The following is a 27,126-nucleotide window of genomic DNA, read 5'->3' as shown; positions in this document are numbered from 1 at the left end:
TTATTTCCATTCTCACCCTTGCTCACTTGTTCCAACCACAATAATGTCCTTGTTATTGTCTTACTCACTAGACATACATATTCATTTAATTTAGTGGTCCGTCTCCTCCATGTTATTTCCACGAAGTCAGGGATTTATGTTTTGTTCTCTGCTGTATTTCTTAGAACAGTGTGCAACTCACTCAGATGCTCAAAAAATATGTGTTGAATAAATGAATCCACTCCAATAGTTTCAAATACCATCTAAAAGCCAAGGACTTCTAATCTAGTAGTAGTCTGGACTAGTAGTCCGGAACTCCTTCCTGAGTTCTAGGTCTCTACAGCTAATTATATGTTTCTATACTTCAAATTTATTTATTTATTTTATTGCATTTATTCTTTCTTTTTTTGAGACTGAGTCTCACTCTTGCGTCCAGGCTGGAGTGCAGTGGCATGATCTCGGCTCACTGCAACCTCCACATCCTGGATTCAAGCAATTCTTGGGCCTCAGCCTCCCAAGTAGCTGGGATTACAGGCACCCACTACCACTCGTGGTTAATGTTTTTTTTTTTTTTGAGATGGAGTCTCACTCTGTTGCACAGGCTAGAGAATGTAGTGGCATGGCTCTGTGACCCAGGCTGGAGTGCAGTGGCGCAATCTCGGCTCACTGCAACCTCCACCTCCTGGGTTGAAGCGATTCTCCTGCCTCAGCCTCCTGAGTAACTGGGACTATAGGCACGTGCCACCATGCCCAACTAATTTTCTGTATTTTTAGTAGTGATGGAGCTTCACTGTGTTAGCCAGGATGGTCTCGATCTCCTGACCTCATGATTTACCCTCCTTGGCCTTTCAAAGTGCTGGGATTACAAGCATGAGCCACCGTGCCCAGCCAACTCATTTTTATATTTTTAGTAGAGACAGGGTTTCACCATGTTAGCCAGGCTGGTCTGGTCTCGAACTCCTGACCTCATGTGATCCACCCGCCTCAGCCTCCCATGGGATTATAGGCATGAGCTACTGCAACCAGCCTCAAATTTATTACGTTCAAATGGAACTAAAAATCTTGATTGTTCCCATTAACTTATTTTTCTTTCTGAAATGTCTCATTTTAGGAGATAAGTACAGAAACCTAAAAGTCATTCTGGATACTCCTCTCACCTTCAGTATCCAAGATGTAAGAGGCTATATTGTCTTTTTTTTTGAGACAGAGTTTCGCTGTTGTTACCCAGACTGGAGTGCAATGACACGATCTCGGCTCACCGCAACCTCCGCCTTCTGGGTTCAAGCAATTCTCCTGCCTCAGCCTCCTGAGTAGCTGGGACTACAGGCACACACCACCATGCCCAGCTAATTTTTGTATTTTTAGTAGAGACAGGGTTTCACCTTGTTGACCAGAATGGTCTCGATCTCTTGACCTCGTGATCCACCCACCTCGGCCTCCCAAAGTGCTGGGATTATAGGCGTAAGCCACCGCGCCCTGCTGAGGCTATATTTTCATAATTTCTCTCTAATCATTCTTTTTCTCTATTGCCATTGCTAATGCCTGCTTGGTCAGACTTCCATTACTTTTTGTCTAGATTATTCTACAGCCTCCTTAAGTCTTTGAAATCCAATCTGACTTTCATCCTATACAACTTTTACACTGCTGCCAAACCAATCTTTCTGAAATACAAACATAGCAAGCATGGTGGCTCATGTCTGTAATCCCAGAACTTTAAGAGGCCAAGGCAGGTGGATCATCTCAGGTCGAGAGTTGAGATGAACCTGGCCAACATGGTGAAACCCCATCTCTAATAAAAACACAAAAATTAGCCAGGCGTGTGGTGCATGCTTGTAATCCTAGCTACTCAGGAGGCTGAGACAGGAGAATCACTTGTACCCAAGAGGCAAAGGTTGTAGTGAGCTGAGATTGTGCCACTGCACTCCAGCCTGGCCGAAAGAGTGAGACTCTGTCTCAAAAAAAAAAAAAAAAGAAATGAAAAGAAATGAATATATGTATAAATATATACACACATACAAAAAGACATTATTATTAACCTTAGTCACTCAGCCAGGCACAGTGGCTCACGCCTGTAATCCCAGCACTTTGGGAGGCTGAGGTAGGCAGATCACCTAAGGTCAGGAGTTCAAGACCAGCCTGGGCCACATGGTGAAACCCCATCCCTACTAAAAATACAAAAACATTAGCCAGGCGTGGTAGCGGGTAACTGTAGTCCCAGCTACTTGGGAGACTGAGGCAGAAGAATCGTTTGAACCCAGGAGGCAGAGGTTGCAGTGAGCCGAGATCATGCCACTGCATTCCAGCCTGGGTGATACAGTGAGACTCTATCCCCACCCCCCCCAAAAAAAAAAGTCACTCTATTGTGCTACAGAACATCAGACCTTATTCATTCTATCTATTAGTGAACACTTTTTTTTTTTTTGAGATAGAGTCTCACTTTGTTGCCAAGGCTGGAGTACGGTAGTGCAATCTCAGCTTACTGCAACCTCCGCCTCCTGGGTTCAAGCAACTCCTCAGCCTCCTGGGTTCAAGCAACTCCTCAGCCTCCCGAGTGGCTGGGATCACAGGCATGCACACCACACCCAGCTAATTTTTATATTTTTAGCAGAGACAGAGTTTCACCACATTGGCTAGGCTGGTCTCAAACACCTAACCTCAGGTGATTCACCTGCCTCAGCCTCCCGTAGTGCTAAGATTACAGGCATGAGCCACTGCATCTGGCCTAGTGAACTATTTTTTTTTCCTTTTTTCAGGAGGTTATTAATGAACTATTTTTATAACGCACAAATTAGCCACTGTGATTAAAAATCTGTTTTCACATCATTTCAGTTTATGGATATATTTGACATTTTATCACATAGTTTTTTAAATATCCAATCAAAAAATCAAGAACCTCACTCTTACACTCTGTAGTCAACTGCTTTGTACTCACTTTGTTTCCTAAGTGAGTGATCTTCAGAATTCCATCTTGCCACACTTTTGACTTCTTCATCTTCTGATGAGTATATAGGACCTTATTTCCAAAAACACACAAAAAAAATGGTTCCCATTATATATATTCAATGTTATATATTTCATATATCCTTCCTACATATGAAATATATTTCAGGCACCTTTCATCAAAAAAAGGCATATACACCCATATCAATTTTTTAAATTTTAAAAACAGAAGCACAGATATGATAATAACATTAAACATTAATTAAGTGAAAGAAAAAGGGAAGGAAGGAAGAGGGAAGAGAGGTAAGGAAAAGAAGAGGGAGGGAGTAAGGGAGGAAAAGAAAGGGGAAGGAAGAAAGGAGAGGAAAAATCCAAGGAAGAAACAAAAAAGATAAATGAGTACTGAAAGTAATTTGAGCTCCCTAGTCATCCGTGAAAAGGGAAAAAATTATTGAGTTACACAGTACTTATAATCTGTGCAGTTCTCAAAGTTTGGTCTAGAGACTCCTGGAGGAGTCCAAGACCTTTACAGATGTCTGTGAGGTGAAAACTATTTTCATCATGCTGTCTTTTCATCCTCACTCCTTCAGGATTGCAGAATGAAGTTTCCCAGGATTATGTATATGCAATATTGCAAGATTCAATTGCAACCTGAATGTAGAAACAAATATGAGACTCTAGTTGTCTTCTATTAAGTCAAATCATAAATACTTTTTACATATTTGCTTTAACTTACTTCTAATATGAAAAACATCAATAGATGTGAGACCTACATCTCACAAGTTCTTTGGGGCCAATAATTGTCTAGAGTGTTGAAGAGTCCTAAAACCCAATCATGTGAGAACCAATCATCTGTACAGAAAAGGCGTGCCAGTTCTTTAAGAGAAGAAATTGTTTTCCTGGTCTCACACTTCCAAAGAATAGGTTCCAAAGGACTTTGTCTAATACTTGATCTTAGCCAAAAGGCTGAAAAGTGATGATTTTGTGTCACAAATATAAATAGCAGGTACAGGTAGGGTTGCCAGAAACATATGCCAAAAAATATATGCATTGTTTATATGAAATTCAAATTTAACTTAGTAGCCTGTTTTTTGTTTTGTTTTTGCTAAATCTGTCAATACAGCAAGACGTTTGTGAAGCACCTTTAAAAGAAAGAAGGAAGAAAGGGAGACAGGAAGGGCATTTCAATTGTGAAAAATGGTAAAACTTACAATAAATTCTTGGCTTTCCATCATTTCTTCTGAAGTTATAAACTGCTGGGTCCAGAAAATAGGAAGTAGTTATTCAACTATTTATACAACCTAAAATTAAAAATGACATAAAATATCAACCTTGATTTTTTCAAAGTATCAAATATAATTTTTCTCAATAAACTCTTAACCACAGACAGACATGAATCAACAAATTCCAAGACTACCTAACTACCAAGGAAAACGGAGTTGTAATAAAATTATCTATCACTGAGGACACAGTGAAAGTGATATGCTATGAAACAAGAATTTTTTCACAAGAAAAAACTAAGTAAAATATATAAACTAATTTGGAGTCTGCAAACGTTTTTCCAGGTGCCATAATATGCATCAGAAAATACAAATTTGTCCTCCACATTTGGTTCCTTATGGTCTAAATTTAATGTTTAAAGTTTTCTGAATTGCTATAGCCACCACAAGATGGCTCCCTTGTGTTTTAAATTTTTCCTTTCACATCTTACATCAATATACCACAGTATCTAGGAACAAATATATATTATATAGTACCTCTGCAAGGAAAAATCTTTCCAACACTGTTGTAACAGTTACTGTAGTCATGCTATGCTATTGGACAAAATTGTTATTATGGGAAAATTTGGAAATCTAAAATCACTGATGGTGACCTGAAGAAGTAAACAGAAATGCCAAAGAGACGTATTCTCTTTTTTTGTTCCTAAAGTGGTGCTAAAGATGTGACCCCTGGACCAACAGTATCATCTGGCTCACGCCTGTAATCCCAGCACTTTGGGAGGCCGAGGTGGGCAGATCATCTGAGATCAGGAGTTCAGACCAGCCTGGCTAACATGGTGAAACCCTGTTTCTACTAAAAGTACAAAAATTAGCCAGGTGTGGTGGCACGTGCCTGGAATCCTAGCTACTTGGGAGGCGGAGGTTGCAGTGAGCCAAGATCACGCCACTGCACCCCAGCTTGGGTAACAAGAATGAAATTCCGTCTCAAAAAAAGAAAAAAAGAAAGAAATGACCTATTAAATCAGAAAGTCTAGGCTTGGGGCCCAACAGTCTGTGTTTTAAGAAGCCCTCCAAGTGATGGTGATGGAATCTCAAGTTTGAGAATACAGGCCGGGCGCGGTGGCTCACACCTATAATCCCAGCACTTTGGGAGGCTGAGGCAGGTGGATCACGAGGTCAGGAGATCAAGACCATCCTGGTCACCGAGGTGAAACCCGTTGATACTAAAAATACAAAAATTAGCTGGGCATGGTGGTGCGCGCCAGTAGTCCCAGCTACTCGGGAGGCTGAGGCAGGAGAATTGCTTGAACCCAGAAGGCGGAGGTTGCGGTGAGCCAAGATCGTGCCATTGCACTCCAGTCTGGGTAACAACAGCGAAACTCTGTCTCAAATAAAAAGTTTGAGAATACAGATCTAAAAAACCTAGAAGGATTCAATAAAGCTATCATGTGTAATTTGAGTTCAGTTCCTCCTTTAGACATATAAAATATGCCACTTACATATTATTTATAAGTTATATATATTTATTAAGACGTGCCAGACATTATGCTAGGCTAAAATATTTAAATGGAATCTCTATACTTCATCTCAACGAATTTCAGTATGGCAGAGTGATAAACAGTAATTTTAATAAAATATGGCAGGAGTAAGCACAGGAAGGGCACCTGGCTTGGTGTTGATCATCAAACAAGCCTTCTTCAAGGAAGTAAAATCTAAGTTGTAAGCTGAAGTAACTATTAGTCAAGGGAAGGCCAATGAAGGTCTTCCCAAACAGGAATTGATATGCCTGATGAGGGCGCTCTAATGCAATTAAGGAGTGAAGTGCAGGCCAGGCACAGTGGCTCAGGCCTGTAATGCCAGCACTTTGGGAGGCCAAGGCAGGTAGATCACCTGAGGTCAGGTGTTCGAGACCAGCCTGGCTAACATGGTGAAACTCCGTGTCTACTAAAAATACAAAAATAAGCCGGGTGTGGTGGCAGGGGCCTGTAATCCCAGCTGCTCGGGAGGGGACGGCAGAGAATTGGTTGAACACTGGAAGTGGAAGTTTTGCAGTTAGCCGAGATCGCGCCACTGCACTTCAGTCCGGGAGACAGAGCAAGGCTCAGTCTCAAAAAGAAAACCCACATCTCATTTTCAAAGATTCTAATAACCATAATCCTGTGTCACCAAATGACAATGGAGATTTGATCCTTTCTCGGTCCCAAATACAAACAGCAAAGCCCTCTTTGGTCCTCATACACACTCGAAATTGCAAAGCAGGCCCTGGGAAAAGCGGTGAACAAGAGGCACAACTTTTTACAAGCAGTTCGAGCAGCTGCGATCACCATAATCATGGTTCCAAATAGTATCCCTCCCGGTTCTCTTATGGAGCAGTCTTTCGTCCCTTCGCCCCAAATCCCCCAAGTCTCCCTGCCTATTTACCTTTCATTCCTAGGAAATCCCGAGTAACACCTTCACCTCACCTGTCAAATTCCACAAAATCCACTTTCGAATTTCTCCCGCGAAACAGTGTGACGTCATTAACACGGGACCGTACCAGATGAGGACCCAAGATTTAGCCCGCCCACCTCTGTCTCAGCCAAAAACCGACACTTTCAACCCGCCAATCATGTTCTTCCTCGGCTTTGAGCCCCTCAGCCGGCCGCGTTCTCCGATGCCCCGCCCTCCCGGAAACCACCTCGCCTGTGACGTAGGTGGCGCGCGCACTGCGTCCGGGCCTGTCTTTCTCGACTGGGACCGAAGAACGCTGTCGCTTGTCCTATGACGCGAAAGTAACCAAGACTGTCGGGATCGGGAGGCTGAAAGAACTGAAGGCCGCAGTACTTGACCCTTTATTTTGGGAGTTGAACGGAGTAAGTTACAGGCGGCCTATATGGTCGCTCAGCTTGCGCGAACTCGAAATAACTCCGTTCTTTTTCTCGCGGTCTACTCTATCATCTGTTGTCCTTCTTACCCCGCCCCCCTCACGCGCTCCCATCAGTTCCTTGGCCAAGTTCTCTATGCGCACGCGCCAAAGTCCTCCGGCAGCATTTGTAGTTCCCGTCTTCCGAGAGTGGGGGCGCTTAGGGACCCTGCGTGGGGAGGTTTGGGGCGCGCCGAGCAACTGACGGCGTCCGTGCGGAAATACGGATGCCGACAGAAGCAGTAGTCAGTAAAGAGAGTGCCTTATTTCGCAAATCGGAGCTGAGCTATGGCTGCCAGAGGATAACGAACGTGAGGATTTATATTCTAAAATTATCATCTTCGTTTGCAGGACTCTGCCATCGTCCTCAAAGCGTTAAAAGTCCAGTTATGGAAGGGAACTAACAATAAATGCTAGATACGGTATGCAGAGTGCGTTAGTAAAGAAACTTAGAGAAAACAAATGAGGAGGCAATTAATTAGAGACCACATGGTGGTGGAAGACCTCAAAGAGTAAGCTGCCATTTAACCTGGATCTTGAAAATCTAATAAGGAAATTGAGAAAATTCAGACAAGGTAAAAGACCCAGGCCACTTAGTGTTGAAGGATTTGAATTGTAGGCAGTGACTAGAGCAATGATTCTTAACCTGTTTTTGGCACACTTCTTTTGAAAACATAGTAAACGTTATGGATTAGTTTCTCAGGAAAACATACATGTTCACCTGTTAAAACATTTTCGAGGCTTGACACGATGGCTCACGCCTGTAATCACAGCACTTTGGGGGACCAAGGCGGGCAGATCACAGGAGATCGAGACCACCTGGTCAATATAGCAAAACCCCGTCTTTACTAAAAACCCCAAAATTAGCGAAGAGCAGTGATGCATGCCTGTAGTCTCAGCTACTTAGGAGGCTGAGGTAGGAGAATCGCTTGAGCCCAGGGAGCGAAGATTACAGTGAGCCGAGGTCGTGCCTCTGCACTTCAACCTGGGCAACAAAGCGAGGCTCCGTCTCGAAACAAAACAAACATTTTAGTCCAGACACGGTGGCTTACGCCTGTAATCCCAGCACTTTCGGAGGCCGAGGCTGGTGGAACACCTGAGGTCAGGAGTTCAAGACCAGCCTGGCCAACATAGTGAAACCCCATCCTTTTTGTAAAAATACAAAAATTAGTTGGGGGTGTGGTGGCGGGCACCTGTAACTTCAGCTATTCGGGAGGCGGAAGCAGGAGAATTGCTGGAACCCGAGAGGCAGAGGTTTCAGTGAGCTGAGATCGCACCATTGCACTCCAGCCTGGGTGACAACAGCAAGAATCCCTATAATTTCCTCAGAAAAAATTATGAAATACTTTTTTTTTTTTTTTTTTTGAGACGGAGTTTCGCTCTTGTTACCCAGGCTGGAGTACAATGGCGCGATCTCGGCTCACCGCAACCTCCGCCCCCTGGGTTCAGCAATTCTCCTGCCTCAGCCTCCTGAGTAGCTGGGATTACAGGCACGCGCCACCGTGCCCAGCTAATTTTTTGTAATTTTTAGTAGAGACAGGGTTTCACCATGTTGACCAGGATGGTCTCGATCTGTTGACCTCGTGATCCACCCGCCTCGGCCTCCCAAAGTGCTGGGATTACAGGCTTGAGCCACCGCGCCTGGCCACGAAATACTTTTAAATAGCAAACACACACACACAAATGTCTTGGTGTCAGGCTCACTTTTCCAGGTTATCTATGTATAATCTTTTAACTATTTTACAACTGTTTAAGCTGTAGAAAGCAATACGGAAATTAGGTTTGTCCAATAAAGATGCAATTAATTATTGTCCTGACTAGTATTTATTAATATTTATTTCAACGTTTCTAATTATGTACCTGCTTTTTTTTTTTTGACAGAGTTTTGCTTTTGTTGCCCAGGCTGGAGTGCAATCTTGAAATCTCGGCTCACCGCAACCTCCGCCTCCTGGATTCAAGCATTTCTCCTGCCTCTGCCTCCTGAGTACCTGGGATTATAGGCATGTGCCATCATGCCCAGCTAATTTTTATATTTTTAATAGAGATGGGGTTTCTCCATGTTGGTCCTACTGGTCTTGAACTCCTAGCTCAGGTGATCCACATACCTCGACCTCCCAAAGTACTGGGATTACAGCTGTGAGCCACCACAGCCAGCCTGAACTGGTTTTTAACACTTAACTGGTTTCCTCATTTACAGTCAGGCACTACATAATGACAGACCACATGTATGACAGTGGTCCCATAAAATTGTAAGTGTGTAGTAGCTGATACTACCTAGGTTTGTGTGAATATATCATAGAATAACTGCACGCTCTGTGATGTACTTACACAATCACCTGACTATGCATTTCTCAGAATGTGTCCCTGTCATTATGCAACCCATGACTGTCCTTAAATCTTTACCATGAATTCATTTTATATTTGTACAAGAGTCTTTTTTTTTAACCTTATCTTTAATGTGTATCATTTAACAGTTTAATGGAGCCCCCAAGAATTCTTGTCCAAAGTTACATGGACTTCAGGTTAAGAATTCCTGAGTCAGGCCGGGCGTGGTGGCTCACGCCTGTAATCCAAGCACTTTGGAGGCCAAGCTGGGCAGATCACCTGAGGTCTGGAGTTCAAGACCAGCCTGACCAACATGGTGAAACCTCGTCTTTAAAAAAAAAATTGAAAAAAAATTTTGAGTCAGAACATAGAGTCCATGGTGATAAATTGCAGGAAATTCTACCAGAAGGTAGACAATCTGGGATCAAACATACCTGAGACAACTTACTTAGCTAGCTTTGACCAAGTGACTTAACCTTTGAGTCTTAAGAAGATGGAAGAACCAGCCTGACCAACATGGCACCCTGTCTCTACTAAAAGTACAAAAATTAACCATGCATCCCAGAGGCGGAGGTTGTAGTGAGCCAAGATTGTGCCACTGTACTCCACCCAGGGTGACAGAGCAAGACAGTGTCTAAAAAAAAAAAAAAAAAAAAAGGAAGAAACTGCTACCTTGTGGGATTGTGAGGATTTACAAAAATGTATATAAAGTAACTGGTGGTGTTACATGGTAACTTTTATTCCAGTAAAATGTTACTTTTTTTTTAAGCAATGTTTTCTTAAATTGTGTATTATGTTACAGGAAGGTGCTTAGGAATTTCAAATGTTGCATGTTTTGACATAAGCATCACAAAACCAAGTCTGTATTTTAGATGGGTTATACATAGGCTCCTGCTGAGAACAGATGACTTACAGAACAGTTTATAAACTGTGGCCATATTCTAGTGACAGTAGTTGCAGAAAACACTGGATGGAGATGAGGAGCCATTTCAAAAGTCAAACTGATAAGATTTAACAACAGATTGAATAGAATAATGGTTACTTATTGTGTTCTGTGTATCAGCAATTTGAAGTACTTTATTTTCATTATTTTGGCTAATGCTGACGACTATTACATAGGTATGATTTTTATCCATGTTTTATAGACCACAGAGAGATGGTGTAACTTCCTCAAAATCCACACAGCTAATAAATAGCTTGATTGGTTAATTTTTGGTGGAATATGGCATCCTTAAATAAGTTGAAGGAGGCCAAGGTAGGTGAATCACCTGAGGTCAGGAGTTCAAGGCCAGCCTGACTAACATGGTGAAACCCCATCTCTACTAAAAATACAAAATTAGCCAGACATGGTGGCAGGCATCTGTAATCAGCCTCCCAAAGTGCTGGGATTACAGGTGTGAGCCACCATGACCAGCCGAAGAAAGTATTTTCAAGGAGGAAGTTACCAACTGCATTTGCTGCTGAGAGGTCAAGTAGACCAAGCCCATTGAGGACTTTGCAGTATCTCTAGAATGGTGCAGAGGAAAGCCTGACAGAATGGGTTGAAGTAAGACCATTAGGTGAAGAACGTGGTTATGTGGTACTTAATGACACCTGATTGTTTTTCTATTATTCTGACCTGTAGCTGTGTTTTATGTCTTAAATTAGCATCACCTAAATATGATATTACTTGGATATCTTCAAACTTGGTGCTTGACTGATCTACTGAAGCCTGTTCTAAAATGCCAAAATGTCCTTCTGTTGATGAGAATGCATGTTTAGTTGGAGATTTGAGGTGAAATGCATTAAGGGCTTTGGACCCTCTTACCAGCTATCAGACTCAAGTGATTCAAATACTATGTTTACCAAAGAAAGATACAAGGCAAAAGATAGGGTAGATATAGCTTCTTCATCCCAGCAATGGCCAAGCCATTATATCTAGCAATTACCCAGATTCGTTTCTTTTTTCTCCCATTTACCCACAAGAGGCATGTATGGCTTCCCTAGATAAGGACCAAGGTGTGTTTAGGATAATTTGACACATAAAAGCTTTAACACCTTTTGCCTGTCAATCTGTTGTTCCGGTCACATAGGTATAAGGCCTCCATGTCATTCAATAGCTGCTCCAAACCAGGTACAACATGGGAAACAGATACAACACTCCCCATTGGTTTCTCCAGTTTCCAAGAAGACTGTATTATGGGAGACTGAGGTTATTCTCAAGCAGGCTGTGTTATCCCAGACCGGATCCTTTGCTCATATACCTCAAGTGATTCAATTCATTCAACAAAATGTAGGCACAATTTATTCAACAGATTTTTAAGGGACTGTTGTGGCAGGGACTGACAATCTGTCAGTAAACAAAACAGACAAAAATCTCTGATTTCATTGATCTTACATTCTAGGAAAGAAAATGAATTGCAAAGTAGTTGTAGTAATGTTAGATGATAAATGCTATGGACGAAAATAAGACATGGAAGTTACCATGTATGTGTCCAGAAATTTGCATTATTAAATATGGTTGTGGGAGGAGACTTCAAAGAGGTGACCTTTAAATAGGCACTTGAGGAGGTAGGAGAGCAAGCTGTTATCGCTGGGGATATGTGTTTCAAGAACAGGTTTAGACCTGATAGATTTTGCTGGGTGAGTTTCAGGAAGTACAACAAGGACAGTATGACTGGAGCTGACAAAGCAAAGGGGAAGAGCTATGCAAAGTAACTTGAGGAAGGAGGGGGTTAGAAATTGCTGCCCAAGAGGCCAGGCGTGGTGGCTAAGGCCTATAATCCAAGCACTTTGGAGGCCAAGGCAGGCGGATCACCTGAGGTTGGGAGTTCAAGACCAGCCTGACCAACATGTGAAACCCCATCTAAAAAAAAAAAAAAAGATTAAAAAAAAAGTAAAAAAAGAAATTTCTGCCTCTAGAAAGCATAAATTAACATTTTAAAAATCAAAATCAATAATCAGTTTATTTTTATTTTGTCCCATAAAGGTTATAATATTAAAAATCTGAATAGGCCGGGCACACCGGCCAATGCCAGTACTTTGGGAGGCCAAGGCAGGTAGATCACCTGAGGTCAGGGGTTCCAGACCAGCCTGGCCAACATGGTGAAACCCCATCTCTACCAAAAATATCAAAAGTTAGCCGGGTGTAGTGGTGGGCACCTGTAATTCCCAGCTACTCAGGAGGCTCAGACTGGAGAATTGCTTGAACCCAGGAGACGGAGGTTGCAGTGAGCCAAGATCACACCATTGCACTCCAGCCTGGGCAACAAGAATGAAACTTCATTTCAAAAAAAGAAAAGTGAATAAAACTTATTTGGTGGGGGAGGGTGGTGGTTGTGATGGAAAATATCCAGGTTGCTTAATCTTACACTTTTCATTTACTGGCTTAAAAGTACAGCTTAGTGAGATAAACGCATAGTTGTTATGTTATACTAGAATAATCTGGCCCTGCAATTTAAAAGGTGGAAAAAAACTAAAGCTGCGATTTCTAACATAGGAGGTAAATTATTTTATAATTTAAATTATTAAATATAAAAATAAATTTTCCTTTTGTCTTCTGACAGCCAAATGATGAGACCATTATTCTCTCAGACAATTAAAGGCTACTCTAAATTAAACTATATTTGCTGTTTTGCTGATTTAAATATTTACCTCTTTTTCTTATAATGCACAGGAATGGAAACTGAAAGTGGAAATCAAGAAAAGATAATGGAAGAAGAAAGCACTGAAAAGAAAAAAGAAGTTGAAAAAAAGAAACGATCACGAGTTAAACAGGTGCTTGCAGATATTGCTAAGCAAGTGGACTTCTGGTTTGGGGATGCAAATCTTCACAAGGATAGATTTCTTCGAGAACAGATAGAAAAATCTAGAGATGGATGTAAGTTTGCTTCAGTAAAGGGACCAACTTGTGGATAATGGTTGCCTCTGAATTTAATGGTTGCCTCTGAATTTACTTATAAAGTAGTATATTCTTTTTTTTTTTTCTTTGACACGGAGTCTTGCTCTGTTTCCCAGGCTGGAGTGTAGTGATGCAGTCTTAGTTCATGCAACCTCCGCCTCCCAGGTTCTAGCAATCATCTTGCCTCAGCTTCCCTAGTAGGGTCTACAGGCACACACCACCATGCCTAGCTAATTGTTGTATTTTTAGTAGAGATGGGGTTTCACTGTTGGCCAGGCTGGTCTCGAACTCCTGACTTCATGATCTGCCTGCCTTGGCCTCCCAAAATACTGGGGTTACAGGCATGAGCCACCATGCCCAGCCTAACATAGTGCTGCTTTTTTTTTTTTTTTTTTTTTTTTTTCCTTGAGATGGAGTTTCGCTGTTGTTACCCAGACTGGAGTGCAATGGCACCATCTCGGCTCACCACAACCTCCGCCTTCTGGGTTCAAGCAATTCTTCTGCCTCAGCCTTCCGAGTAGCTGGGACTACAGTCATGCACCACCATGTCCAGCTAATTTTTGTATTTTTAGTAGAGATGGGGTTTCACTTTGTTGACCAGGATGGTCTTGATCTCTTGACCTCGTGATCCACCCGCCTCGCCTTCCCAAAGTGCTGGGATTATAGGCATGAGCCACCACGCCCAGCCATAAAATAGTGTATTCTATAGTGTATATATTCATTTCTGTGAATGTTTCTTGTAATCTGTTTTAATTTAGTGAATGACAACCTTCTAAATATTTAGACTGTTGATAAGAGTTTAGGCTATATTAAATAAGCAATTTCAAATCAAAGCTTATCTTTTTAAGTATTTTGGGGTTTCATTGCTTCAGTAATCATATATCATGTGTAACTGGAGATGACAGTGCTATACTTTAGTTCAATGTCGTTTTTTCCCCTCTTTAAAAAAACTTTTTTGAGGCAAGATTTTTTTTCCTGAGGCTGGAATGCACTTGTTCACTCATTCCAACTAAGAGAATGGGATCCAGATATCCTCTTAGAATGTCTAGATATTACTAAGCAATAATTTGTTTAAATCTTAATATCCAATCACATACACTAAAATGTGACATTTTAGGTCTGCCAAATATGCAGTGCCATTTTAGACCTTATACTAAACTACCCCCCACACACAATATACTTAATAATGCTAAATGGCACGGAGGGGCAGGAGGGTTTTGTTTTTTCTACATGAAGTGTCCCTCTGTCTCGCAGGCTGGAGTACTGTAGTGTGATCTCATGGCAACGATCTCACAGCCTCCACCTCCCAGGTTCAAACAGTTCTTTTACCTCAGCCTCCAGAGTAGCCGAGATTACAGGCACTTGCCACTGTACCCAGCTAATTTTTTATTTTTAATAGAGTTGGCATTTCACCAAGTTGGCCAGGCTAGTCTTGAACTCCTTAACTTCAGGAAATCCACCCGCCTCAGCCTCCCAAAGTGCTATAATTAATTATAGGCGTGAGCCACCATGTCTAGCCTGAGGGGCAGGTTAAACCTGTTGATATACTAACACTATCATTGTTTTCATTTTCATTAGATGTTGATATATCACTACTTGTGTCTTTTAACAAAATGAAAAAATTGACTACTGATGGGAAGTTAATTGCCAGAGCATTGAGAAGTTCAGCTGTTGTAGAGGTAAGAATTAAGAATGACTGGAGTTTTATGATATCCCGTAATTATAGTTTTATTAATGTAATGTACTGTTTTAAAGCTTGATTTGGAAGGCACCAGAATCAGGAGAAAAAAACCTCTGGGGGAAAGACCAAAGGATGAGGATGAGCGCACTGTGTATGTGGTAAGCAAGAGCCCAGATCCCCAGTCAGAAACTGACATAGAAGCATAATTAAGATGAAAATTTATTGACATTCAGAAAATAAGCATTGTGAAAAACTAATGTTGCTTCTAATTTATCCTAGGAGTTACTTCCTAAAAATGTTAATCACAGTTGGATTGAAAGAGTCTTTGGGAAATGTGGCAATGTGGTTTATATAAGTATACCACATTATAAATCTACTGGAGATCCGAAAGGATTTGCATTTGTAGAATTTGAAACAAAAGAACAAGCAGCAAAAGCAATTGAGGTAGGTCCAGATCCTAAAAAGGAAAAAAAAAGAAAATATAATAACAAGTATCAAAATACTGAAACTTTTTTGCAATCATTACAGTTTCTTAACAACCCACCAGAAGAAGCACCAAGAAAACCTGGCATATTTCCTAAAACAGTGAAAAATAAACCCATTCCATCCTTAAGAGCTGTGGGTGAGTATTCTTCAATATTTAAATAGATGTAGTTGCAGTATGATGAAACTAATAATGATGGCATTTTTACAGAAGAGAAGAAAAAGAAAAAGAAGAAGAAAGGCCGAATGAAGAAGGAAGACAATGTCCAACCCAAAGAGGAAAACATGGACACAAGCAACACTAGCCTAAGTAAAATGAAAAGATCCAGACCCACATCTGAGGGCTCTGATCTAGAGTCTCCTGAACCCCAAAAGCAGCCTTCAAAGAAAAAGAAAAAACGGGATAAAGTTGAAGTATCCAGCTTACCTGAAGTCAGATCAGGGAAGAGGAAGAGAAGTAGCTCTGAAGATGCAGAATCCCTAGCTCCCCGATTGAAAGTAAAGAAAATTATTCAGAAAGACATGGTTAAGGAAGCTTCAGAACTTTCCAAAGAAAATAGAGGTAAATCTCCAAGTTTTAATTAGATAAATTAAGCTTCTACTTCACCCACTTCGCAGCTCGATGTCTTAACTGACCTTTTTATTTCAAGATATAGAAATCTCTACTGAAGAGGAAAAGGATGCTGGAGATCTAAAAGATAGCTCTCTCTTAAAAACAAAAAGAAAACACAAGAAAAAACATAAAGAGAGACATAAAATGGGAGAAGAAGTTATACCATTAAGAGTACTATCAAAGTAAGTCTATGGTTTAAATTCTGTTGTCGTTGGCTTAACAATCCATCACCATTGCTAAAGTGCAATTCCAATTTTGTTCAACAGAGTTGCATATTAGCAACAGTAATGGCCTGTAGCCATGAACTGCACACAAAGTGGGCATTAACACAATTGCTGATTAAGTAGGAACCACCACACTCAAACATGGAAGCACTTATTTTTGTCATGTCTCAGCAAGTGCCTCCATGTTAAAGTAGAGGGGGTTCCTGAACAGACTTTAAAATACAAAATGAAGCTTAAATATAGGAGAAACGGTTAATACAATTAAGTTCTTTTCTAAAAAGCTTATAAAAATGTAAAAGGAAGACTTACCATCACCAAAACATGGAAGCACTTACTTCTTTCGTTTCAAAGCAAGTACATCCACGTTTAAGTGGTGGGGAGCCCAGTCTTGGAAAAACTTAGAATCCTTTAACCTGTAACAAAAGCTAAATAACTTTAAAATATAGCAACAAAACAATTAACAAAGGGTGTGCTGGCTTGGAGACACCTCCACTGAAACATGGAAGCACTTACTTTTGTTTCACACAGCAGGTACCCCCATGTTAAAGCAAAGGGGAACCCTTCAACCTCTATAATAGAATGAGGTTAGCATGTTCTATTTTGGAGAAATAAGTTGGATTCACTTCTACTAAAACATGGAAGCACTTACTTTTAAAGTCACAGAAAGTACTTCCATGTTAAAGTTGAAGGGAGCCCACCCACGTAAAACTTCTTTGAACCTGAGAGTAGTTAGAGATGGAGAAAAACCAAATGACATACCTTTGAAGAAAAAAATATTCTTTACCTTCCCAAATTAGTTTTCAAAGATTCCTGTCCTCCTCCAGAAGGGTAAAAGGCAGGGACTTCAGCCACTTCTATTTATACTATTCTTAACTCCTGAATTCCTTTTGCCTTTTTATCTCAGAGAATCATTACAAGAGCCTTTTGTTATTTTAATGTATCAGCTCTCAGGGAATGTCTGATCCCGGGTGGGTCTGGATCCTTTTTTTTTTTTTTTTTTTTTTTTAAAGTATACAGATGTCAATGTTAACAGCTAAAACCATTACCACAAGATATCTTCCTCTTTAAAAAAAAAAAATCTCCTATCTGCTTGTTTGATGGCATAGATTAGGGCAACAATAAGTGCTCCCACCGAGCTAAGAGAGGCATTGTGTTTCTATCTTGAGGAACTCTAGCTGTTTGAAGAAACATCTACATGTTAAATGTATGTAAATAAATAAATTGCTTCCATGGGTTGTTTTGTTCTACTTAGAAATTATTTTTGATTCAAACAAATACTAAGGAATGTTATCTTTCAAATTGGAAGCAGTTTAACAAATGTTTAATCTCTCACTTTTCCCACAGAGATGACTGATACTAGTAAATGTTACTAGTTAATTAAGAAATTGATGCTGAAATTGTACTTTCATAAATTAAAATACTTGAGACAACTCAAAAATTTAATTGGCCGTCTTAAAACATTTAATCTGAATCTTGGGGGAAAGAGAACTCCCTTTGCCTTTTTGCTAGTTAAATGGCTGTAGAACCCAGGAAATATTTTGAATTTGTGTTTAAAGAAACTGGAAAGTTGGGAGGAGGAATTGCTCCAAGTCATTGTGAATGTATATATTTAGATATTTCCATGTTTACTTTTTATATTTAGTCATCTGTTGTCACTATTTTGTTTCTTTTCTTGCAGGAGCGAATGGATGGATTTGAAAAAAGAGTATTTAGCACTACAAAAAGCTAGCATGGCTTCTTTAAAAAAAACAATATCCCAAATAAAATCGGAGTCAGAAATGGAAACAGACAGTGGAGTACCTCAAAAGACTGAAATAAAAAATGAAAAAAGTAAAGGTCACTGATAGTTTTGGCAACATTATAATATATATGAAAATGCCATCTCTGAATTGTTACAGGATGAACTTTAATTTTAAAAAACTTAATTATTCCATGTCATTATTAGAACAATTCTTGATTTGCTAAGTTATCCAGATGTGTGATTTACTCTAGATACAAGAATATTTAAAAGGCTAATTTTTAACAATTTTAAAAATAACTGTAGAGTTTTCTCTACAGTTTTCATTATTAATCAGATGAGTGCAGAGTGTGTAGATTGAGCAAGTTTGCAGGAATGAAGATTGTAGTTTCTCACCTGTAATTTCGTTGTGTAGTATGAACCACAAGCAGGAATATGTTAAAGCATGATTCTTAGGAATTCAAAATTAGGATGCATTTAAATTCTCATTTCTTATTAAAATAAATGTTTATATTTTAATAATAATGTGTTTAAAACACAGTATCTTGTAACATTTTTTTAACTTTTTTGAGTCAAAATTTGCTGTTCCTGTGTTCAGAGGGGCTATTTTAAAGGCTTTATGGATGCTCTTCTAGCAGTAACAGTTTGAATGTAGAATAATAAAACTTTCTGAATTTTGTTTCATAGTGTTTTGAAATAAACAGTATGACATATAACCTTTAATTGCTTATTTTAAAATTAAACGTTTTAAATTATTTAAATTTGCCTCAGAAATTATTCTAAGGTAGTCGTGGTATGTATTAAATTGTTAAGTGTAAGAGATTAAGTCCTGGTCTTTTTCCTTTTCTAATCAACAGCCAGCAGTGAAGAGTGTCGCACCCAGGAGAAAGTTAATGCATCAGGACCACAGTTCGTGAGTGGAGTGATTGTGAAGATCATTAGCACAGAGCCCCTACCTGGCAGGAAACAAGTCCGGGTAATGATTTTGATCCCCTAGGGCATTTGTTCTTTGTTTTCTTATTAACTTCCCTGTGTGATAATATTTTGAATATGGAAGACAAAACAAATTAAAATAGAATTTGTACCTCTGTGGTAAACTACCTGTACAGTTTTGATTCCATAGTAACTCTGGTTTAATTTTGAAGCAAAATCTGGTATCACTGAATCTGTTTTATAGTAAGCACAGTTTAAACATCCTTCTCTATAGGAAAATTGTAACTTTTGCTTCTTTTTATTGACATTGATTTTGTTGTGTGTTATCCATGTGCTGATTATGTTTAAAATTTTAATTATAGAAAAGTATAAAGTACTTCTAAAAACCTGTAAAAATGTGTGCAACTACCAGTAAATCCGTAGTTCTGTAATACAGAACTGTGCTACGAATTGCTGTACACACAGGTTTTATCATCTTTTTTCACTTTATACAGTCTATCTTCTATACCTTTTATACTACAATGATAGCAATACTTCTTTCTGTTAAGGAAATCATATACTTTTGTGTGAGAGTACCATATTTTATTTACCCTAACCCTGCCTGTCACCCTTTTAAAATGTGAATCCTTATAAGTATTTTCTTTACTGATATTCATCATCACTTAGTATATTGTTTTGATTTTACATAGACTCATATCAGTCACAGGTTTTAACTTGAATACCATTGAGGTGGTTTTTATCTGTAAGAACTCCTTATCAGAATCTGCAGATAGGGAGTATCCTACAATCTTATCCTGCAATCTTGTAGGTGTCACTAAAACACAAATTTTGATTCTCTTTCCAAAATTGGTGAAGGATTTGGCCAAACCCAAATTGCTGTTACCAGGTTGCATTTCAGGAGAATGCTGAAAATTGAGGGATGTAAATGCTGCTGTGGTTAGTCAGATTGTAGAAGATTTAATATAAAAATTACTCAGTGTTATTTGGAATCACTTATTAAATAACTTCTATTATTTAAATGGTAACTGTATCAATTACAAACTCATCATTTATGATCACCAAAATCATAAAATCAGTCCCTGCATTAATCCAGTTAAGTAGTTACTTACATTTTGCTGAAACAAAAACTGAGCTTTGCTGGTGGTTACAGCTGTCTGACTTGCCCATGTGATTACCAGGCTAATTTGTCATTCTATGGGTTTTAAATTCTAAGAATTTTAAATCAAGAGATTAGCCCAACATTATAATGGATATTTAGTAAATATCTTTTGAGTTGTAGTAATTGAATCTGTTCAAAAGTCAGTTATGAAACTCATTACTGCTAGTGAACACAGTCAAATTTCACCAATTTAATACTGAATTTTTTACTTGCTTTATATCTAAACTTGATACTAAAAACTAGATAAAGAAGTTGGAAGGACTAGCAAATATATTTCTCTGCAGTTTTTTTTTATAATTGATTTGGCAAACAATTAAAATTTTTAGTAAAATTACTAAATGCCTGTTTCCTGATAGTTTGCTGAGTGTTAAGATGAGTTAAGATCTAGTCCCTGGCTTCTAGAGACTCACAGATTTTATTATATATTCTTTATTATATACTAATAAACTTTTCTTATTCTATGATGAAATAATACTCCCAGGTATTGCTCAATTCTTTCCATAATTCAAACATCTAAAAATTCAGCATCTGAAAGTAATCTAAATTAGTTGTGTCTTGAAAATTTAGGTTAAAACTTAAGGACGGCAAGATAAATAATACTTTTTTCCTCCTATTTAGGGATCTCCAGTTATTTCTTTAGCTTTGTGTGAATGGAAGTTGATGAATTAGGAATTAGTGTAACATTCCTGCATAAATGCATTGTATACTCTAAAGCCTGCTGGGGAAAAAAAAAAAGTTGATTAAGAATGCAGGAATCTGGTTAATTTGCCCTCACAGCAGGCAGTGTAGGTAAAGGTTTTCTTTGCTGAGTGACCACAAATTGTTTAGAAGAGGTTACTTTGGTATTTTTTTCAGAAAGTAAGAGCTCTTAAACAATGTGGAAACCGAATAATTTTTTTTAGGTTTGGTGAAACTTTTTTTCATAAGTTGTTATTAAAAGTTGAATGATTTGTACACATATTTTAAAGACATAGTGATTTTCTACAGGTGAGTAAAAACAAACCTTCTTTCTTAATTTTTTTTTTTAATTTTATTCCTTATACTAACTAATCCCAGATGTAAACCCTTCTTGATTTAGGGGTTGGGGGGACACTATTTCTGCTTTCTGCTCTACAAATGTGCTGTCCTTATAGAATAGTCCCATTCTAGTTCATATTTGAAGGATGGGATTTAAAGAAAATAAAGGAAAATAAATTATTAGAGTTAACATTAATTGGTTTCTTTTTTATTCAAATATATTTTTAAGAACATGGTTTATAAGAAATGTTTGATATAGGATATTTGCTCCTCTTTAATCTACAAAATGGTTTATTTACATAATCTGGCATAACCATTGGAATCGTTTTAGAATTATTGTGAAACTTATTTTATTTTAAATCTTTCTACTTAACTCTAATGCAGGATACTTTGGCAGCAATCTCAGAAGTTCTTTATGTTGATTTGCTAGAAGGAGATACAGAATGCCATGCTAGATTTAAAACTCCTGAGGATGCTCAAGCAGTAATAAATGCATATACAGAAATTAACAAGAAACACTGCTGGAAACTTGAGATCCTTTCTGGTAAAACTTCATAGAAGTTTGTTTTTTCCTTATTGTGGGTAATATATTTTCTCAGTTTGGCTAATGAAACTAGTAATTTTTTTTTTAAATCTTGCTGTGTCACTCAGGCTGGAGTGCAGTGACACAATCTCAGCTTCACTGCAGCCAATTCCCAGGTTCAAGCTTCTCCTGCCTCAGCCTCCTGAATAGCTGGGATTACAGGCATGCATCACCTTGCCTGGCTAATTTATATATATATATTTTTTTTTTTTTTTTTTTTTTGAGATGGAGTTTTACTCTTATTGCCCAGGCTGGAGAGCAGTGGTGCAATCTCGGCTCACCACAACCTTCACCTCCTGGGTTCAAGTGATTCTCCTGCCTCAGCCTCCCAATTAGCTGGGATTACAATCTTGCGCCACCACGCCCAGCTAATTTTGTATTTTTATCCATGTTGGTCAGGCTGGTCTTGAACTCCTTATCTTAGGTGATACGTCCACCTCAGCCTCCCAAAGCACTTGAATTACAGGTGTGAGTCACCACACCCAGCAATTTTTATATTTTTAGTAGAAACGAGGTTTCACCATGTTGGCCAGGCCGTTCTCCAACTCCTGACTTCAGGTGATCTGCCCGCCTCTGCCTCCCAAAGTGCTGGGATTAGAGGCGTGAGCCACCATGCCCGGCGAAACTAATAATTTGTTTTCTGTTCTGTAATATGTATAAAGTAGAATTAAATATAATCCAACAACTATCCTAGTTCTATTATTGAGAATGTAATGCCTTGGATATAGTTTTTTAGATATGTTCTTTTAATCCATCAGAGGTTTTGTTTGTTTTTAAGGTGATCACGAACAAAGATATTGGCAGAAGATTTTGGTTGATAGACAGGCAAAACTTAATCAGCCTCGGGAAAAGAAAAGAGGCACTGAAAAGGTAATTGATTTCTTTTTCTTTTTTTTTATACTATACCTTCTTTGGACATTGAATGCCAAAGTCAGTACTAGGTAGTCATAAAATAATCTTGGCTTTGCTATTACCTAACAAAGATTTACCAAGTATATACTATGTTTTAGGTTGAGAGAGAAAAGTCATTTCTCTAGATTTCAAAATGTGTGAAATTGAATTACTTATCTCACAAGGATGCCTAATTGTAGAGTTTTCCTTTTTCTTTTTAACAAGTGATATACTTTAACAGTCTTGATTTCTGGCTGCTATATCTTATAGTTTGGTGGTAAATTATTTTACAAAGATTATATTATTAGTAAAAGCACAGTGTATTTAGAATGTAGTTTATAAAGATTTGAGGCTCCACAGATAAGATTGAGAGACTTTATGCATAGTGTTTCCCTATAGCAATGATAAGCTTTAGTCTTCTTTCTCTAAGATAGTCAGTAAATAATACAAACAAGCTTAAATAAATAACTTAAAGCAAGCCCCTCTTTCAGTAATTTTGTTTTTCTGTCACTTAAAATGATACTGGTCTGATCAGTAGTGCAATCACACCTGTAAATAGCCATTGCATTCCAGCATAGGCAACATAGTGAGACCCTATCTCTTTTTTTGGTTATAGTTTTATAACCAAAAAAAATGCCGGTAACTTATAATAATTGTTGCTAGTGAGCTACCAAATTTATTTTTAAAACAAATTATTAGACATGTAAAGGTTAGTACAGTTTAAGGTGCCTGGAACAAAGTAGGGTACCTAATGCCTAATATTAACTATAGTTGTCAAAATTTAGAAATGTATATTATAAAAGTGTAATAAAAACGAAAAAGATGAACTTCCTTTTGTTAGATGAGCACTTTAAACGTCCTGTTTCCTGTAATTAAGCTTGTTGATTTGGGGTCATATTTATTTCAAAAAAAAATTTTTTTTAACTTAAAAAGCAAGTATTTTTCATTAGCTTTCTTCCGTTGCCCGGAATTTATCATGATTTGTGGGGAGGTGTCTTACTCATCTTTGTGAATTTTGTTTCCTTGAAAGGAGACTGAACTTGCTGTGATGGGGAAGCCTCCTGTGCTTCCTAAGGATTCTTTCAGGGATATGAGGTGTTAATTTCAAAGCCTGCTTGAGATGATTCAAATTAAAATCACTAATCCAGATCCCTAAACTGAAGTGAAGTCACTTTTTAAAATAATACTCACCCTTCTAATTGGTGTGAAATTTCATTTAGATTTTATATATTTTTAAAACTAGGAATAAATCATTGATTTTTCATTTTTGAAATTTAGAAAGAGCTCATCTTTGACCAGGAAGTTTCTTAAAATTGAGGTGGAACACACAACTCAGTTATAATATCAGGATTGTCGTTAGCACAATTTGTTAAGTAGCTGTGGAAGTAGCAAGTTGACTCTTGTCATGAAATGAAACGGAGGTACCTCACAAAGTAAGTGCTGTGCAAAGTTGTTGGAAAAAAGGAGTAGACCATACTTAGTTTAGCCTACTTGTTTGCTACTTAATTCAGCTACTGTTTTTTAAGTACCTTGTGTTAGGCACCATTCTTGAAACCTGGGGTAAAGCTGTGAATCACAAAGTCCCCTGCTTTCATGAAGCTAACAGATAAACAGTATAGTTTAGGTGATGACCAGTACTAAACAGAAAAATAAAGTGTATTGCAGGAGAGCATTTTATCAGCTGAGGTTATCCGGAAAGCCCTCTGCAAAGGTGATGTTACAGCCAAGACCATAGGGAAGTGAGCGAGAAAGGCCCAGTAAAGTTTACAAGTACAGCTTTTCAGGCAGAAGCAAAGAAAATGCAGAGACCTTAAGGGAAGACTGTCAGTGACTAGAAGACCAGTGTAGTTGGAGTACTAGGGGTGTCTTAGTAATTAATGGAAATTGCTTAGAAAAAAACTAGTAGAACATCAATGAATCTGCCAAAAAGGTGACATAAATACCTTATTGACATGACAATGTTTCTACAATAGTATTGTATTTGGCCCATCATTGAGTAAAAGTTAAAAAATTCTGACTCCTAATATTCACATTGTGGGGCTGGGCACTGTAGCCCAATGCCTGTAATCCCAGAACTTTGGGAGGTTGAGATGGGTGGATCACGTGAGGTCAGTAGTTGGAGACCAGCCTGGCCAACATGATGAAACCCCATCTCTACTAATAATACAAGAATTAGCCAGGCATGGTGGCACACACCTTGTAATCCCAGCTACTCCGGAGGCCAAGGCAGGCATGTCACTTGAACCTGGGAGGCACAGGTTGCAGTGAGCCGAGATGGCACCACTGCACTCCAGCCTGGGCGACAGAGCAAGACTCTGTCTCAAAAAAAAAAACTAAACTAAAATAATATATTAAACACAAGTAAATTAAATTAGTGATGTCTCACAAAAGATAGAGATGAAAGAAAGGTCTGCCAAAAGAGATGTCTCCTACTCATTTTGCTAGCCCAAATCTTTGTAGTGTGCCCTATCATTTTGAGCACATTGGTAAAAATAGGTAACAGCTACTAGAGACAGAATGAAGCTTTTCTTTTTTCTCTTTGGCTTTTAAAACATATTTGAATTCTTTCCTGTACAAATTACTGATACCCAACAGGTAAAGGCAGAATTTAAAAGATCTGTGAACAGCAACATGGGTATGATAGAGTTCTTTTTATTTATTTATTTATTTATTTATTTAGAGTTCTAAACATCTTTGGATTTTAATTCACCTCACTGATTAATAATAGGTTTTTAGTTTAATCTAAAAGTGAATTCCTTCCAATGGCCATATGGCACCAAACACTTTAAAACTATTTAAATGTATACTCATTAGAATTTATATTTTTAGAGAAAAAGATTTGCATTTACTCCAAAGCTTAATATTTTAACTTCATTTTTTAATCAAGGAAGCTTTTGGAATATTGTAGACATTTTAAACAGTTTTCTTTTTTTTTCTGTGTAATTTCATTTGCCTTTCTTAAAAATATTCAACAATTTATGTAAGGGTCTAAGAAATAGGAAATAGTAAATAGTCTTAATAACAGATTTGATTTGTAATTGATTTGACCTAAGTGTAATTGTCTCATTTGTCATCTTCTCATTGTTTTGGTTTGGTTTTTGTTTGTTTGTTTGAGATGGAGTTTCGCTTTTGCCCAGGCTGGAGTGCAATGGCACGATCTCAGCTCACCGCAACCTCTGCCTCCCAGGTTCAAGCAATTCTCCTGCCTCAGCCTCCTGAGTAGCTGGGATTACAGGAATGTGCCACCATACCCCTCAGCCTCCTGAGTAGCTGGGATTACAGGAATGTGCCACCATACCCGACTAACTGTGTATTTTTAATAGAAGCAGCGTTTCTCTATGTTGGTCAGGCTGGTCTCGAACTCCCGACCTCAGGTGATCCACCCGCCTCTGCCTCCCAAAGTTCTGGGATTACAGGCATGAGCCCCTGAGCCTGGACATCTTCTCTTTTAAAAAATTTCATTCAAACTGATAGTTGTGAAATTTTTTCTAGTCATAGTTTGTTTTTTATTTTTTTTAATTATCCACTACATTCTAATTATGGATTTATTTCTCTATAGTTAATCACCAAAGCTGAAAAGATTAGACTGGCGAAGACTCAACAAGCAAGTAAACACATTAGATTTTCTGAATATGACTGAAAAAATGTTTACCTCTTAATACTTCACTAGATACTTGAGCTGTTCTTGGGATATTCACTTTTATTGTGGTAGCACTGCATAATGAATGTTTTTTTAATTAAAAGAAATACCTTCATTCCTCAACTTGTAAATAAGACTTTTTTCTTAAGACAAATACGTTATATATCACAATTTTTTTCTTAAACATTGTATTTGTTGAAATTATCTTAGATGTTGATATCAGGTGATTTAGTAAATAAATGTGTTTTGAACATTACTTGGAAATGTGCTGATTTTGTTTTTATATTGTAAAAACAAAACATTGCAAAAATAACACTGCATGAATATATATAAAGTTTGGAAAAATGTTTAACAGCGAACTCTCACTGTACTTAGTAGTTTGGAACTTGCAATGCCTTCAATACCTTTTCATGTTGATTTACACAGACATGTTTAGTATTTCATTGTATTCACTCCACTTTGCTTATCTGAGCTTCCATTGAACAATAGACCATATTAATTATATCTAATTAAAATGTTAAATTTTAAAAGTATTGAGTATATTTCTCATAAATCAAGTTAAATGTTTTATTTTGGTTAGACAAAATGTACCAGGTGCTATGAGCATAAGAAAAAAAAAATAGAGGAATCAACCTTAGGCAGAACTGAGCTCTGTTATTTTATTCTGGAAAATCACAGGATGAAACATTTAAGGCCTTCCCAGAATTGAATTTACGGGGTCCATACAGGACTGGCATCTTAATCTCTTATCAAAATCTCAAGGAGTACTCTGGACAACCATGGAGTTCATTTCACTGGGCTACAAACCAAATTCTGGTTCTGTCAGCCTTATCCAAAATTGAAGGTCTTATTTGGCCACCCCTAACAGAGATAATGGCAAGGCTACAATCAGGAATCTATGCACTTTTATGCGCCAGA

General features: G+C 38.2%; 2 protein-coding genes and 1 long non-coding RNA gene across 49 annotated transcripts in view; 1 reads left to right on the top strand and 2 right to left on the bottom strand.

Moving 5' to 3' along the window:
* The window catches only part of ZGRF1 (zinc finger GRF-type containing 1), a 99,030-nt gene extending 92,231 nt beyond the window's left edge, over positions 1–6,799 (bottom strand). For 14 of the 22 annotated variants that reach the window (XM_035293093.3, XM_078366666.1, XM_035293100.3 and 11 more), the window contains exons 1-3: positions 6,602–6,799; positions 4,131–4,220; positions 2,912–2,992 (exon numbers count right to left, since the gene is read on the bottom strand). In XM_035293093.3, the coding sequence (XP_035148984.2) occupies positions 2,912–2,992; positions 4,131–4,154 (105 nt within the window). In that variant the 5' untranslated portion in view covers positions 4,155–4,220; positions 6,602–6,799. Of the gene's footprint in view, positions 1–2,911; positions 2,993–4,130; positions 4,221–6,560 lie in introns of all 22 variants that reach the window. The other 8 variants (XM_035293094.3, XM_078366672.1, XM_078366668.1 and 5 more) reach the window with 4 other exon arrangements.
* Positions 6,800–6,858: 59 nt separating this feature from the next.
* Positions 6,859–26,464, top strand: LARP7 (La ribonucleoprotein 7, transcriptional regulator). 26 transcript variants are annotated; one of them, XM_054253036.2, is made up of 14 exons: positions 6,859–6,991; positions 8,923–9,041; positions 13,022–13,225; positions 14,825–14,925; positions 15,002–15,085; positions 15,207–15,371; positions 15,456–15,549; positions 15,622–15,972; positions 16,061–16,205; positions 17,926–18,077; positions 18,843–18,961; positions 21,479–21,638; positions 22,456–22,547; positions 26,128–26,464. In XM_054253036.2, the coding sequence occupies exons 3-14, from the start codon at positions 13,024–13,026 to the stop codon at positions 26,206–26,208; spliced, it is 1,746 nt and encodes a 581-aa protein (XP_054109011.1). In that variant the 5' UTR covers positions 6,859–6,991; positions 8,923–9,041; positions 13,022–13,023; the 3' UTR covers positions 26,209–26,464. The 26 variants fall into 26 exon arrangements, with proteins under 26 accessions (XP_054109011.1, XP_078222807.1, XP_054109004.1 ...); XM_078366681.1 differs by having other exon boundaries at positions 17,926–18,083; XM_054253029.2 differs by having other exon boundaries at positions 17,926–18,083; positions 25,684–26,464.
* LOC108590829 (uncharacterized) lies at positions 15,134–15,975 on the bottom strand. The gene is made up of 2 exons (XR_013532986.1): positions 15,838–15,975; positions 15,134–15,384 (listed from the first exon to the last, which is right to left on the bottom strand). It is a non-coding gene; the product is annotated as an uncharacterized LOC108590829 (long non-coding RNA).
* Positions 26,465–27,126: the final 662 nt, after the last annotated feature.

The sequence above is a fragment of the Callithrix jacchus genome, chromosome 3 (genome assembly GCF_049354715.1).
Source record: "Callithrix jacchus isolate 240 chromosome 3, calJac240_pri, whole genome shotgun sequence".
Taxonomy (NCBI): Eukaryota; Metazoa; Chordata; class Mammalia; order Primates; family Cebidae; genus Callithrix; species Callithrix jacchus.
This window is presented reverse-complemented; position numbering and strand designations above follow the sequence as displayed.

Bases quoted from the DNA above. Each gene is read 5' to 3' on its own strand.
- LARP7 (XM_035293102.3), top strand. From the start codon at position 13,024: ATGGAAACTGAAAGTGGAAATCAAGAAAAGATAATGGAAGAAGAAAGC. The intron at 15,973-16,060 runs GTAAATCTCCAA...TTTTATTTCAAG, and splicing joins ACTTTCCAAAGAAAATAGAG to ATATAGAAATCTCTACTGAA. The intron at 18,084-18,842 runs GTCACTGATAGT...TCTAATCAACAG, and splicing joins AAAAAATGAAAAAAGTAAAG to CCAGCAGTGAAGAGTGTCGC.